At 55.7% G+C, this 15,000-nt stretch overlaps 1 protein-coding gene across 9 annotated transcripts in view; it reads right to left on the reverse strand.

The window, feature by feature from the left end:
- Positions 1 to 15,000, reverse strand: part of LOC135115525 (serine/threonine-protein kinase N-like) — a 148,341-nt gene that overhangs the window by 72,363 nt on the left and 60,978 nt on the right. For 7 of the 9 annotated variants that reach the window (XM_064032386.1, XM_064032387.1, XM_064032389.1 and 4 more), the window contains 7 exons: positions 7,404 to 7,508; positions 4,875 to 5,020; positions 4,040 to 4,185; positions 3,489 to 3,579; positions 2,753 to 2,918; positions 1,075 to 1,315; positions 343 to 704 (listed from right to left, as the gene is read on the reverse strand). In XM_064032386.1, coding sequence (XP_063888456.1) covers positions 343 to 704; positions 1,075 to 1,315; positions 2,753 to 2,918; positions 3,489 to 3,579; positions 4,040 to 4,185; positions 4,875 to 5,020; positions 7,404 to 7,508 — 1,257 coding nt within the window. The remainder of the gene's footprint in view (positions 1 to 342; positions 705 to 1,074; positions 1,316 to 2,752; positions 2,919 to 3,488; positions 3,580 to 4,039; positions 4,186 to 4,874; positions 5,021 to 7,403; positions 7,509 to 15,000) is intronic. The other 2 variants (XM_064032392.1, XM_064032391.1) reach the window with 1 other exon arrangement.

Raw genomic sequence — 15,000 nt, forward strand, 5'->3', positions numbered from 1 at the left:
GAGGAGGAGGAGGAGGAGGAGGAGGAGGAGGAGGAGGAGGACACATGCATATGGAAAGGGGATGCAGAGGAGGAGGAGGAGGAGGAGGACTCATGCATATGGAAGGAGGATGCAGAGGAGGAGGAGGAGGAGGAGGAGGAGGAGGAGGAGGAGGAGGAGGAGGAGGAGGAGGAGGAGGAGGAGGAGGAGGAGAACCACACTACACTACATTAGTACAAGCTGGAGACATGCATGGAGACTTTAGGGCTGTGGAGATGAGCTAAGTGGAGGAGGTGGAGCGGAGGCAGAGTGGAGGAGGAGGAGGAGGAGGAGGACATGCAAGAACCTATTCCTCCACCTTACCTGAACAGTAATGGAGTGTGCAGGGTGGATGGTGGGGCTCTGGGGGGCAGGGTACACACTATGGAGGGCAGGGGTGGTGGAGGCAGAGGTGGAGGTAGTGGAGGAGGGGGTGGTGAGGGTGGTGAGGGAGGTGAGGGTGGTGGCGGGGAGGTAGGGTGGGTACGCGGTGTTGTGGTGGTGGTGGTGGGGCGTGCCATGAGTGATGGAAGGGGGTGGGGGCACGGACGGGGGTGTGTCTATGAGAGGGGGAGCGGAGGGGGTGTATGGAGGCACCTCGGGCATGGCCAGGGGGCGGCACACACACTCCTCCCCCGGTGTCTTCTCTGATTCGAAGTCCAGGCGGGTTGGCACGGCTCTCGGCCCTGTGGGGAGAGAGAGGGAGAGGGAGAGGAGAGTGAGAGAGGGAATACTTGCTTAAACACTTCAATACAATGCAAAACTGGTGCCTCAATGCCACTTACACCAGCAAAACACCTTGAAACACACCAACAACACTTACAACTTCACTAAACACTTCAGTACAATGCAAAACTGATGTCTTAATGCTATCAAAACATTCCAAGAGCCACTTAACCCAGGAGAACCTACAGAATGCATTAAAACACCTTAAAAACACTCATCTTCCCATTTTCCCCCTCCATTCACATCACTTCTTTCCTCTCAAAACATTTCTTTCCTCCAACTCTCTCTCTCTTACTTTCCCACATCAAAGCACCCCAAACACACACTAACCTGGAGTGATGGGGGTTGCAGAAGAGGCGGAGGGGGGCACGAGGGGGAGGGAGGAGGAGCCAGAGAAGGAATTGTGGTGAGGGGGGTCATGGCTGGGCTGAATGTTCTTGATGAGTCTGCCCCAAGCTGCCACATTGATATTCATTTGGTTCGGCCGCAAAACTTTCCCCTTCTCCCTGAATAGCTTCTTCTGTCGCTGGAGTTTTGGCTTGCGGGAAATCATCGGGTTGAGGAATTTGATCTGGAAGTGGAAAGAGGGACTTAAGAACACAAGGGTAGATGCAGGAAGCCATCAGGAAAGAATAGACTTAAGGGAAAGTGCAACAAATCACTGGCTTGAGGAATTTAACCTGGAAGCGAAAAGAGGGACTTAAGAATACAAGGGTAGGTGCAGGAGGTCACCAGGAAGAAGAAAACACATAAGGAAAGGTACAAGAAGTCAAGAAGTTGAAGAATTTGATCTGCAAGGGAAGAGAGGGGCATCAGAACACAAGGGTTGGTACGGGAAGCCACCAGGAAGAAGAAAACAAGTAAGGAAAGATACAAGAAGTCAATAAGTTGAAGAATTTGATCTGCAAGGGAAGAGAAGGGTGTCAGAACACAAGGGTAGGTGCAGGAAGCCGTCAGAACACAAGGGTAGGTGCAGGAAGCCATCAGACCTACACGTGGCAGTCCCTGTATAAAACATGCCTCCCTAGTTCCACCTATCACCCTCATCCATAAATCTATCTAATTTTCTTTTAAAGCTCCTTAATGGCTCACCTCTAGCCTAACATAATCTAACGCAACTGACCCATTCCATTCATCCACCACTCTGTCTGAGAACTAATTCCTTCCTGTCTCTACTCAAATCTAGCTTTATAAATCTTGAACCTACTATTTCTTGTTTCATTTGTTAAGGTGGGTTGAAAACTATCAGAGGGTATGAGAGAGAGAGAGAGAGAGAGAGAGAGAGAGAGAGAGAGAGAGAGAGAGAGAGAGAGAGAGAGAGAGAGAGAGAGAGAGAGAGAGAGAGAGAGAGAGAGAGAGAGAGAGAGAGAGAGAGAGAGAGAGAGAGAGAAAATGGGAATGAATATATTAAGGAAAGGAAGTGAAGGGAAGAGAATAAAGAGGAGATGGAGGAATGAAAGGATAAACAGGATGTGTGAATGAGAGAGAGAGAGATAGAGGGAGGAAAAATTTTTAAAAAGGAGGAAAAATATATAGATAAGAAGAGAGGTGTGTGTGTGTGTGTGCGTGTGTTTCAGTAGCACAGTAGCTAACATCCATATGGAAGACACAGGAAATACAGTTAGGTGTTGCAATGTTCTTTGTTGTGATGAAGGAAAATGAAATACAGATAACGAACGTTTTTTAGTGAGCATTTCCTGTTTGTGTACCAATCAAAACTCTCTCTCTCTCTCTCTCTCTCTCTCTCTCTCTCTCTCTCTCTCTCTCTCTCTCTCTCTCTCTCTCTCTCTCTCTCTCTCTAGCTTTCCTACCTTCTTCCCTCATGTTCTCTTCCTTTTGTTCTTCCTCCTCCTCCTCCTCCTCCTCTTTTTCTCCTTTACCAACACACTACCACCACCTCCACCACCACCTCCTACAACTACTACTACTACTATTTTTCCTCCTGTCTTAAGTTACCCTCCTACTCCTCCTCCTCCTCCTCCTCCTGCCCCTGTCATGTCCCCCTTACCTCAGCAAACAGCAGGCCCTTCGGTTCAAGCTGCAGCGCCATACCATGCCGCACATCATCGATAAACTCTTCTAGGCGGAGAAATTTAACAGCACAAAGCGACCGCCAGTCCCTCCAGTAGATGTCAATTTCAAGGTCACGCGACTTATCCAGGTCAATGCTAAACCTGTAGGTAGGGTGAGGGGTCAGTGATGGAGTGATATGTGGGGTGAATGGTTGGGGTCATGGAGTGAGAGGTGATGGTGTCTGTTGGTGTACATGAAGGTGGAGTGCATGTGTGATTGTGGTGGTGTACTGTGGAGTGGATGAGACAAGTTTGGTGGAGTAATGGGAGAGTGTGTAGGGGTCAATGTGTGTTAAGTGGAAGAGGATGTTTATACTGACTGGGTGGGGGGAGTGAAGAGGAGTATGGTGGATTGAGTGTGTGTGAATTGAGGCATGAGTTGGGAATGTGTGATGAGAATGAAGGGAAAAACAACATGTTCTTTCAGTCAGCTTCTCATCCTCTATCTTTACCGGTTCATCATTCATCATTCCCATCAGTTTCTCATTAATTTCCGACTGAGAGTCTGGATTGAGGCACAAGTTGGGCTGTGTCTAAGTGGAACATGTGATGAGAATAAAGGGAAAAACAACACATTCTTTTAGTCAGCTTCTCATTCTCTATTTCTACCAGTTCCTCGTTCATTTCCATCAGTTTCCCATTAATTTCCGAGCCATGTCTCCCGGCGCTCACCTCTGGTCCCAGGCAGACTGAGAACAGGGCTTCCAGCTGGTCTGCCCCACCACCTTGTTGTTGTCCAGCTTGAGCACAGCCATCACATCATCTGCAGGAAGACACAGCATTAATACACACACTGACAAAATACTGCCACATGTAGGCCTGGTGACAGCTACACAGACACAGACACACACACACACACACACACACACACACACACACACACACACACACACACACTGCAGGGAAACACAGCATTAACACACGCACAAAGGGACTGTCACTAGAAGGCCAGGTGACATAACTAGACACATTCATGCACAGATTACACACACACACACACACACACACACACTAGGACATAATCCAAGAAAACACCATAAAAGACTTGAAAGAGATGAAAAAAAATAAATAAATAAATAAAGATCCTTTAATCAGCCCTACACACGCACACACACTAAAATACTCATAAAAAAATAATAATAAATAAATAAATAAATAAATAAATAAATAAATAAATAAATAAATAGATCCTTAACTGAATCCTACACACACATAGGACTCACTTGATATCTCATCCTTGACAGAGTAGGATTTGGAGGACTTCCCCGTGACGCCCTTCATGAATGCCTTCAGGTCGGAGGGGCCCGAGTGGGAGTCTCGGCGGGACCTCCCGGGGACGTCCTCCAGCAGGTCCTGCACCCCAATGAGTCTGGTGGGGAGAGGCAGGGGTGAGGAGGTGAGGAGATGGTGGTGGTGGTGGTGGTGGTGGTGGATAAAGAGGAGGGGGATGTGAAGGAGAAAAAGTTTGTGGAGGTAGATGAGAAATGAAGGAAGTAGAGGAGATGAAGATGAATGGAAATGAAGAAAGGAGGTGGAGGAGGAGGAAGAGGAGGGAGTAGAAGGAAAAAGAGAAGGAAAGAGAGAGAAAAACCAACACACACACACTTCCCTTACCACACTTACACACACACCTAGACACCCAAACACAGACACTCCCACAACCAGTCCTTACTTAGCCTATCACACACCCAAACCTAACCAAACAAACACCCACATACCTTTCACATCCCCATTTCCTTCCTCTACCTCGCTTAATTACTCTATCACACACCCAGAAGCACTGACAACACCACTTAGTTTTCCTGTCACACACCCAAACACAGGCAGACACAGGCAGACACCTTCAAACACCCACAAAACTCTCTTCCATTAACTAACTCACTCAGCCAAGCACTCAAGCACCACATCAGTCCTTACCTCACTTATCTTGCCTGTCACGCACCCAAAGCCACACAAACACAAACGGACACCTTCAAATACCCACAAAACTCTCTTCCCTTACCTTACTCCAATCTTCACTCACTCAGCCAAGCACCCAAGCACCGCATCAGTCCTTACCTTACTTCTAGCTTGCCTGTCACAGCCGCCCCCTTGCTGTGGAGGGCTTGAGAGCGACGTGAGGGGTAGTTTTCCTTATCATACAAACTGGTGTAGTTCGCGGGGGACGGGGAGGCGGAGAGGGAGTTCTCCAGCTCTCGTTTGACCTGCAAATGGAGGTAAGGATCAGCTTGTGGTAATACTGCAAGGAGGAGTTCTGTAAAGTGGTAAATTTGAGAGGGAAAGATTAAATGATGGTGGAATTGATTGGTTGGGCTTTGCAACATGATAAATAAGAGAGAATAGGTTTAGTTAAAGGTGAAACTGAGTGGGAAAACTAGGTATTATAAATAAGTTGAGGTGGGGGCTAAAGAAATTGATAAATTGAGAGTGGTAGAACTTGATAATATGAATACAATGAGGAGAGTGTAGTAACATTAACACTGAGAGAGAAAACAGGGTGAGAGAAAGAGAAAGAGAAAGAAAACGAGAAAGAGGAAGAGAACAGTAAGGACATTCATTCCTCTCTCTCTCTCTCTCTCTCTCTTCCCATCAGGAAATGAATGAGTGTCTCTCCCTGGGTGAGAGAATGGGAGGGAGGGAGAGGAAGACTGGAGAAGGGAGAGGGGAGGGAGGAGAGGAGAGAGGAGAGGGGAGAGGGGAGAGAGGGAGAGGGGAGGGATATGGCTAATCAATCAGGACGTGGCAGGATGAAGAGGAAGAGGAAGTGAATCAGAGAGAGAGAGAGAGAGAGAGAGAGAGAGAGAGAGAGAGAGAGAGAGAGAGAGAGAGAGAGAGAGAGAGAGAGAGAGAGAGAGAGAGAGAGAGAGAGAGAGAGAGAGAGAGAGAGAGAGAGAGAGACCTCTCAATACATACAAAGCCATAATTATATACTTATGTGTAAATTATGTGCAGTCTCCCTTAAAAAGATACAAATTTTTTCTCAGTTTTCTGAAACCCGACCACTTGTAGCTCGCAAAATATTCACATCACAACAGAACAAACACACTACCTTGAATTCAGAATGCATATTATAGTGAAAATACCCCCATTCATCCAGCTACCCAGCCACCCACACACACACACACACACACACACACACACACACACACACACACACACATACCAGACACACATGGATGGACAGACGGGTGAATCGGTGCATCAGTGAGTGAAGACAGAGCATTCAACACCAGTGATAGCAAGGGGACATGAGTAAGGGGAACATAAGTGAAAATAATGAAAGTAACGATAAATAACGAGGAAAAAAATGTATGAGACTGAAAAAAAGATGGTGAAATACGAGATGAGTAACCGTTAGAAAGACTGACATGTAACAACAACAACGTTAAAAAAAAAGAGGCCACGTGTTATGAAAAAAAAAATAAATAAATAGAGAGGAAAAGGAAAAAAAGGTAAAACAAATACAATTACGAGTAAACTAAGAGGAAAACACTGTGAATGAAATACAAAACAAGAAAGTACCGTTGGAAAGACACACAAGACGTAACAACAACAACAACAACAACAACAACAACAACAACAACAACAACAACAACAACAAGATCTATCAATTAGCGAGAGAAAGAAAAAACAATATATAAAAAGGAAATTACCTCAGCTGAAATACGAAACAAGAAAGCACCGTTGGAATGATAAAATAACTCACACACATACACACATACACACACACACACACACACACACACACACACACACACACACATCCATGACAGTAACAAAGACGGACTGGTTAGCCACGTGTTGACTCCGAGGCACACATTGCATCATTAATCGAGTGAACGTTAGTGTTGCATTACGTTTCCTGAGGCGCCCTTGTGACAGCAGTGGTGGTGGTGGTGGTGGTGGTGGTGGTGGTGGTGGTGGTGGTGTGCCCGATATTGCAATGTTGTGACGTAAAACAGTATTGCAAGAGGAAAATGTTGAGAAAACAGGCAGAGAGAGAGAGAGAGAGAGAGAGAGAGAGAGAGAGAGAGAGAGAGAGAGAGAGAGAGAGAGAGAGAGAGAGAGAGAGAGAGAGAGAGAGAGAGAGAGAGAGAGAGAGTGCCTGGGAAAGCGGGGAGAGAGTGGAAGAGAATGGGGGAGGTAGTGATAATGTTGGGGGAGAGAGGAAATACGAGAAGGACGCGGAGGATGTGGAGACAGTAATGGTGGTGGTAGTCGTAATGGTGGTGGTGGTGGTGGTGTGGTTAGCTATTTCCTTTGCTGTGGCGTTGTGTGTGTGTGTGTGTGTGTGTGTGTGTGTGTGTGTGTGTGTGTGTGTGTGTGTGTGTGTGTGTGTGTGTGTGTGTGTGTGTGTGTGTGTGTGTGTGTGTGTGTGTGTGTGTTGAGGTGTGGAAGTTAATTATTATGGAGGAGACGAGACACGCAAACAGACGGAGGGAGAGGAGTAAAGGGGGAAGGGAAAATGGAGGACTACAAATGAAGGACACACACACACAAAAAAAAAAAAGAAAGAAAGAAAAAAACCTCAAGGAAATTATAAACAAAGAGTGAGGGAGGGGGAGGGAGACGGTGCGTGGCTCTCACCTGTCCCGCCGTGAGCGAGCCAGGCGGCAGGTCCCCCCGGAGCCGCTCCAGGGAGAGGCGGATGAGGTCCAGCTTATGACTGCTCTCGTCCAGCCGCTGCTGAGCCTGGAACACGAGGGGGAGGTTAGTGAGGTCCAGGGAGGGGGTGAGGACCGGGGAGGTGAGTCTTGGTCAGTCCCGCCACACTCACTACTCAGCTACACGTACTACACACGTCCTACACACGTACACAGGCTCACACATGCACGCACACACACACACACACACACACACACACACGCGCACACACGCACACATCCGGCGGCCTCGCGCGGCGCAGGACGGGGGCGAGCGTTTAGTGGGTTAGGGGGCGAGGAGCGGGGCGCCGGTGTGATGGAGGGGGCAGGGAGGGGGGATGCGACGCTTACCTACATGGGGGTGAGGGGTGTGGTCACTGAGGCTGCTGCTGGTCCTGGAGAGGGAGGTGGCGGGGCGCAGGAGCGGGGCGGCGGGGTCCTCGGCACCCCCGGAGTCCAGGTCTGACAGGGACCACGCCCGCACCCTGCCGCCCGGGCCTTCGTCGCCGGCCTGGTCGCTCCAGGCGCGGCAGTTCCTGCAGGAGCACTGGGGATTCCTGGGGGGCCGTAGTGGATGCCCCGGCGGGAAGGGTACGAGGACGTCATCTCGCCGAACAGCTGAGGCCGCACGAAGCGCCGCTCCTCGGGCACGCAGGCCGTGCGCGCCGCCTCCAGCATCCTGGCGGCGGCCACCGGCATGGTCTGGCTGAAGGGGAACCTGGACAGGTGGCGGAACGCCCCCACCGTGATGGGGCGGCCCCCTACTCCTTCCATCCGCGGAGGAGACGCACGTGCGCGGCGCCGCTGTGCTGACGGCGACTGGGAGCTCTCCTGCCGAGGGTCCTGGAGCGTGGTGGCCGGAGACTTGCCGCCCTCCAGGGTGTCACGGGCGGAGGCTGAGAGGCGGCGGCGCACGGTGGCCATGCCATCCTGCCACTCAGCCGACGAGGACGTGTGGGAGTCCTGGTCCAAGTTTGGGTTCCGCAGGCCACTGGTGGGCCGAGACCCCGGCGTGCCCAGGTCCCCGCACTGTGAGGTCTTGTTGGGCGAGGCCAGGGTGGCGTCGCCACACAGTTTGACGGAGCCCTGCCGCTCCACACGCCCCGAGCCACGCCTGGCCGGCGTCGCGGTCAGCGTGCCAGAGTCGCGCCTCTCCAGGGAGCGGAAGTACTGCTGCTTGTCCTGAAACTTGAAGGAATCCTTCTTCTCCAGCGGGCGGGTAGGCGTGGGCGCCGACAGCTGGCTGGTGTAGCGCGGGGTATCCTTGCGTCGCTCCAGGCTCCTGAGGGAGTCACCGCGCCGCACACTTACGGCGGGCCGCGCCCCCAGGCGCCGCTGCTGCCGGGGAAGGAGCGCCGCCTGCCCACAGAGCAGTACGACTCCTTCCTGTCCACGGCGGAGGCGGCGGCGGCGGCGGCGTGCTCGCCCCTCTGGCGGTCTGACTTGGCCTTGGCCAGGCTGCTCGGCTGCTGCGGCTCCGAGGCCGAGGTGCGGCTCTCCTGTTCCTTGTACTGCTGCATCCACTCCAGCAGGCGATTGGCGTCCTGCTCCACCACGGGCCTGAAGGACTCCCGCTGCTGGGGCAGGCTAAGGGCGTCCTGCTGCCTCACGGACTGTTGGGACTCGCGCCGCTCCAGGGACTTGCTGATCACCTTGAGGTCCTCCCTGGAGAAATCCCTGAAGGCAGGGAGCTGCGCCAGCTGCGCCGCGCTGGTGGGCGTGACGGACAGGTACCGCTGCGCCTCGGCCTGCTGATGCTGCTGCTGCTGCTGCTGCGTGCGCCGCTTGAGCGCCTCGCGGTATCGGTCCTCCTGGTCGCGCTGCATGTAGCGCTGACGCTCCACCTGCGGGGAGCGCCACATGCGGGGAGGCGTCGCCCGCCGCCTCGTGCAGGGAGGCCAGGGACACTTCTGAGGCGGGGCGCGCCGCTCCTACGTCTGCGTCGCTGGTGAGGCGCGGCGTGGACGTCTCGAACTCACTGCCGCGCCAGGACAGGTCTGGCTCCGCCTCCCACAGGTCGCCCTCCCAGGGGTCGCCCTCCAGAGGACTGCTGAGGTAGGATAAGCTGGAGTGGTGGCTGCGTGGGGCGTCCCCTGCCGGATCTGCGGGCAGCACGGTGCAAGGCGGCACGGCCAGGCTGGTGGGCCGCTGCGGCGGCGCCGGCATGGGGATGGGGGAGCGGCGTGGGTCAGAGGGGCGGCGGCCAGGCTCCTGAAGGCGTGGTGACGAGGCAGAGGGCGCGGGGCGCGGCTCGGTGGGCGTGGAGCACAGCGGCAAGTCGTCATCGGTGATGAAGGTGCTGCGCGGGGTGGTGTGGGGCTGCGCGGGCCGGGAGTACACGAAGCTGGAGGTGCGCTGCTCCAGGGAGCGGCGCTGGTGGTGGTGGTGGTGGCGCGTGAGCGACACCTCAGTCTTGGGGCGCTGCTTGGAGCCCAGCGACACTAGGGCGTGCGGGCGCCGCGACTCGCGTTCCGCGGTGTCCTCTGAGGTGGGCGAGGAGGCGGAGGAAGAGGCGGCGGCCTCGTCGTCCGAGCTGCTGCAGTACACGTCGATGTGAATGGTGCGGGGCCGGGAGCGCTGCCCCCGCTGGCGGCCCTCGCCTGGCTCCCGTTCCTCCTGTGTGGACCAGACAGGCTGCACCGCTGCTCCCCCCTTCCCTCCTCCCCCCACTGAGGGCGTCCCCGCCACCCCTGCAGCAGCTCGGCGTCCCCTCGACCTCACGCCGCTGCAGGGGTGGCGCCGCCCCCTATTAACCCGCCACGGCCGCCCGCACACCGCCACTCGTCGCCACGCACCGGTGCCCCTGGCCTACCTCACCACCAGGAGGGGGTGCCGCCCCTGGCCAGTAAACCGCCGTCAGGGAAGTCCCTTTCATCCCCTTCCTAGTAATGCTGCTCCTGCCACCCCCACTATCCCCATCCTCCCCACCCCTCCCACTCCCTCTCCCCCAGCAGAGAAAACCTCCTAACTCATGCCAGGACAGGTCCCACGCCCCAACGCTTCTCCCCGCCTAGCTCATAGTTACCTCCCCTCCTTCCTTCCCCACTCACGCTTGTCCCTCTCCCCTCAACACCCCCACCCACCACACACCATTCAGCTTGCCCTTCCCTCCGCCTTCCTCTCCCTACCCTGTCATTCATCTCGCGCCGTCAAGGGCACCACCATATACGAGAGAGAGAGAGAGAGAGAGAGAGAGAGAGAGAGAGAGAGAGAGAGAGAGAGAGAGAGAGAGAGAGAGAGAGAGAGAGAGAGAGAGCCTGCCTTCCAGAAACCTTTCTTGCTCCCTCCCCCTTCCAAGAAACAGTAGGAAAAGTTCTCTCTCTCTCTCTCTCTCTCTCTCTCTCTCTCTCTCTCTCTCTCTCTCTCGAATGCGACAACACTCAACAGGTGACAGAGCAAAGGAGATAACAAAAGAGGAGGAGGAGGAGGAGGAGGAGGAGGAGGAGGAGGAGGAGGAGGAGGAGGAGGAGGAGGAGGAGGAGGAAAGCAAAAGGAAGGTTAAGGAGAGGAATACAGGAGGAAGAGAGAGAAAGGATGGGAAGGAAGGGGAAGTGAGGGGAATGTGGTAGGGGGAAGAGAGGGGAAGGGAAGGGAGATATGGGGAGGGGAGGGAATAGCGGCCTTGTCCCATATTAAACGCACATGCCAGGAAATACCACGCACGCACGCACGAGAGAGAGAGAGAGAGAGAGAGAGAGAGAGAGAGAGAGAGAGAGAGAGAGAGAGAGAGAGAGAGAGAGAGAGAGAGAGAGAGAGAGAGAGAGAGGTAGTAACAGTAATGAAAAAATAACAAAACACTCAGATTATATATTTCTTCTCCTCCTCCTCCTCCTCCTCCTCCTCCTCCTCCTCCTCCTCCTGCTCCTCTTCCTCCTCCTATTTTCTTTATTCCCTTTTTTATACTTCAATTGGTTTTATTTTTTCAAGTCATTTTTGTATATTTGCTTTATTTCAGTGCAGGATCCGTCTGTCTGTCTGTCTGTCTGTCTGTCTGTCTGTCTGTCTGTCTGTCCGTCTGTTTGTTCGTCCGTCTGTCTGTCTGTCTATATAATGTATGTATGTATGTATGTATGTATGTATGTGTGTATGTATGTATGTATGTGTTGAGCTGGTATTCTATATTTCTTTTATAATGTGTTACTAAGTCTGAGTGTGTGTGTGTGTGTGTGTGTGTGTGTGTGTGTGTGTGTGTGTGTGTGTGTGTGTGTGTGTGTGTGTGTGTGTACGAATTAACACACACACACACACAGTAATGCATGGAATCTTGCATTAAACTCTTGGAAATGACACACACACACACACACACACACACACACACACACACACACACACACACACACGACAAATGCCAGACATATCTACACTCCTGCTTAGGAAAACACCACCACCATCACCATCACCACCACAACAACAACACACTTCACACATCCTCCTCCTCTCCATCTTAAATCACACACACACACACACACACACACATTGCGTCCATACACTCACAGCAAGACTTCCCTGTGTGTGTGTGTGTGTGTGTGTGTGTGTGTGTGTGTGTGTGTGTGTGTGTGTGTGTGTGTGTGTGTGTGTGTGTGTGTGTGTGTGTGTGTGTGTGTGTGTGTGTGACCTTTTCTCTTCTGGGAACGTTAAACTTACGCTGTTTTTATTTATATTTTAAAGTAACCAGGCTGCTGCATCATCCTCTCTCCGTGTTGCGTGCACCCTTGCCGGACCCTCCCCCAATCCCCCAAGGGCGTCCCAGGCTAAGCGGGGTCCTGTCCTGTCCTGCCCTGTCCTGCCCTGCCCTGCCCTGCCCTGCACTGCCCTGCCCCTTGCACCCTGCCCCTGACCATCACCCCCTGGAGCCAGGCGGGCGCTCCACGTGGAGTGTGTGAAGCAACCTCTTCATTTCCTCACCCTCACAAGACAGGTGCCCCCAAGGTCACGGTAATCTGCCCTCCCTGCCCCCCATGGTGAGCGTCTTGCAGGCAGCCTCCAGCAAGCCAGACAGACCGGGCAGTCAGGGGCGCGGCGGCGGCGGCGGCGGCGGCGGCGTGAGGGCGGCGGTGCGGGAGACACACACACGTGGCGGTACAAATATAACATTTATTTACAAGGATGACATGACATGACATGAGATCAGGCTTGGCAGTGCTGGGGGGGCGGGGCTCATGCACGCCTCCTGCCGTCCTCCAGCATACCTGTGTGGGCGGCGCCGCTGACGACGGCACCGTAGCTGCTGCCGCCGCTGCTGCTGCTGCCGTGGCGGCGGCGGCGCCCATGCGAGGGACGCGGCGCTGAGGCTGTGGTGTGCCCTGCGACGGAATGTCCTCCCGCGCTGCAGGGCGCCGCTCTGGAGACGGAGACGCCCGCGGCGAGGCAGAGGGGCGGCGCCGCACCGCCAGCCTGGGCGAGCGTGTGGGAGAGGCGGTGCCCTGCTGGCCCGCGCCGCCACGCTGCTCCTCGTAGCAGCGGTGCGAGTTGAAGGTGCGCACGCTCGGGGACGCGGAGGCAGGCCGCCCGCCGTCATCGCGCGTCGCGGGGCACGGCGAGGCGGCGGCGTAGGGGCTGCAGCAAGGAGTCAGCAGGGGAGGGCCGTGGTGGTGGCAGGGGTGGTGCAGCGCGGGCAAGCAGGGGTGGCAGGGGTTATGGCCGGGCGCCATGGGGCACAGGGTCGCCCAGTGGCGGCAAGGGCAGCAGGTGGTGGCCGCCGCCCCCGCGCCACGCCCCCCACCCTCCATACGCTGCCAGCCGCCCCCTCTCCCCTCCCTGCCACCGGGGCAGTGCGGTGCCTGGCACGCCCGCGCGCCTCGCCGGGAGGCGCATGCAGGTGCGTGCCCGAGGTGGCGTGCACCTCGTGGGGGCGCGGTTCCCTTGCCGCGTTGTTGTTCTGCAGCACAATGTGTGCGGTGCTCTTACAGCGGCGGCCGTAGGGGCGCTGCAGGCCCGCGCGCGGCGTGTGGCGATCCAGGCTGCCGCTGAAGGTCATGCTGCGCCCCGCTGTGCTGCTCTCCTGCGGCCGACTTAGGTCCCCTAGGCTGCGGCTCAGGGCGGCCACATCCGCCCCCTCGCTAGGCCCTGGGGCGGTGACGGGGGCGGGCTGGGCGGCGGGCGAGGGCGGCACGGTGGGAGAGGCGGCACCCAGGGTGCAGGGGGGGACGGGGGCGCAGCAGGGGCAGATGGCGGCACAGGCGGCGCCGGGCTGGGTGTTGTAGGTCAGCACCAGTCCCTCGCGGCCACATGTGATGGAGCAGTGGGCGCCGCCTCCCCGCCCTCCGCCCCCAGCGCCGCACCATCGCCAGTGCTCCACCTCCTGGCCTTCAAGGGGCGTGACGGACGTGGGCGTGGCGTGAGCATAGTGCACGGGGGCGGCAGCGGGAACGTCCAGCAGCAAATGTGTCTGGACGGGATGCGTACCCGGGTGGTGGTGGTGGTGGTGGTGGTGGTGGTGCAGGGCGGCAGCGGCGGCGGGCGGGGGCGCGTCAGGCTCCATGACTAGAGTGCAGCGTGGCCAGGACGCCCACTGGGGAGTGCTCGCCCCGTCAGGCCCATGTCCAGGTCGGCGGCAGGCGGCGCGGCGTCAGCACACACAGTCAGTTCACTTTGGCTCAACAATGCTCGGCGCGGCGCGGCGTCAGTGGTGGTTGAGCAGCAGCCGCACCACGAAGGCGTCCACGGAGGAGCGGCCCGTGAACCAGAACAGCAGCAGCACCAGCACCTGCAGCACCAACACGGGCACGGTCATGGCGTGGGTGGGGGGCTGCAGCAGGGCGCCCTGGGGATCGCTCAGCCACCCCTCGGAGCGGTCCAGGGGCGCGCCCACCAGCACGGCGTGGGCGGCCTGCTCCCCACCCAGGGCCCAACTCATGTCGCTGCCCAGCATGGCGGTGGCGGTGTGGCGGCGGTGGCAGTCCTGCGCCCTCCCCAAAGACGGCGCGACGGCAGCGAGCGGAATGAACAGCGCAGACGCGGGGCCTGCTTTATATGCTGCACCCATCCCCCTCCACCCACCTCTCTTAAACGTTCTCCCCCCACCCCCTTCAAACAGGACAGAGCAGTCTTTCCTGCCTTCAGTACATCAGTACGCGAGTCTGTGTGTGTGTGTGTCTGTGTGTGTGTGTGTGTGTGTGTGTGTGTGTGTGTGTGTGTGTGTGTGTGTGTGTGTGTGTGTGTGTGTGTGTGTCATAAGCACTACACAACACAACATCCTGCGTTTCGGTGACTCATTACTGCATGACACACACACACACACACACACACATTAACGCAAGCATAACCCTTATCACCCGTCCCCCCCCCATCACAACCACCACCACTTACTTCGCCATCTCCTCCTCCTCCTCCTCCTCCTCCTCCTTCATCCCTCAATGTCATCTTTCCTCACCTTTCCTTTCTTTTCTCTCTCCTTCCTAACACTTGTAAACCGCACACACACACACACACACACACACACACACACACACACACACACACACACGTCGTATATAAACATTACTTCCCATAATGTAAACTCTTCCCACCACCACCACCACCACCACCACAACCACCTCCTC

The sequence above is a fragment of the Scylla paramamosain genome, chromosome 29 (assembly GCF_035594125.1).
Source record: "Scylla paramamosain isolate STU-SP2022 chromosome 29, ASM3559412v1, whole genome shotgun sequence".
Classification (NCBI taxonomy): Eukaryota; Metazoa; Arthropoda; class Malacostraca; order Decapoda; family Portunidae; genus Scylla; species Scylla paramamosain.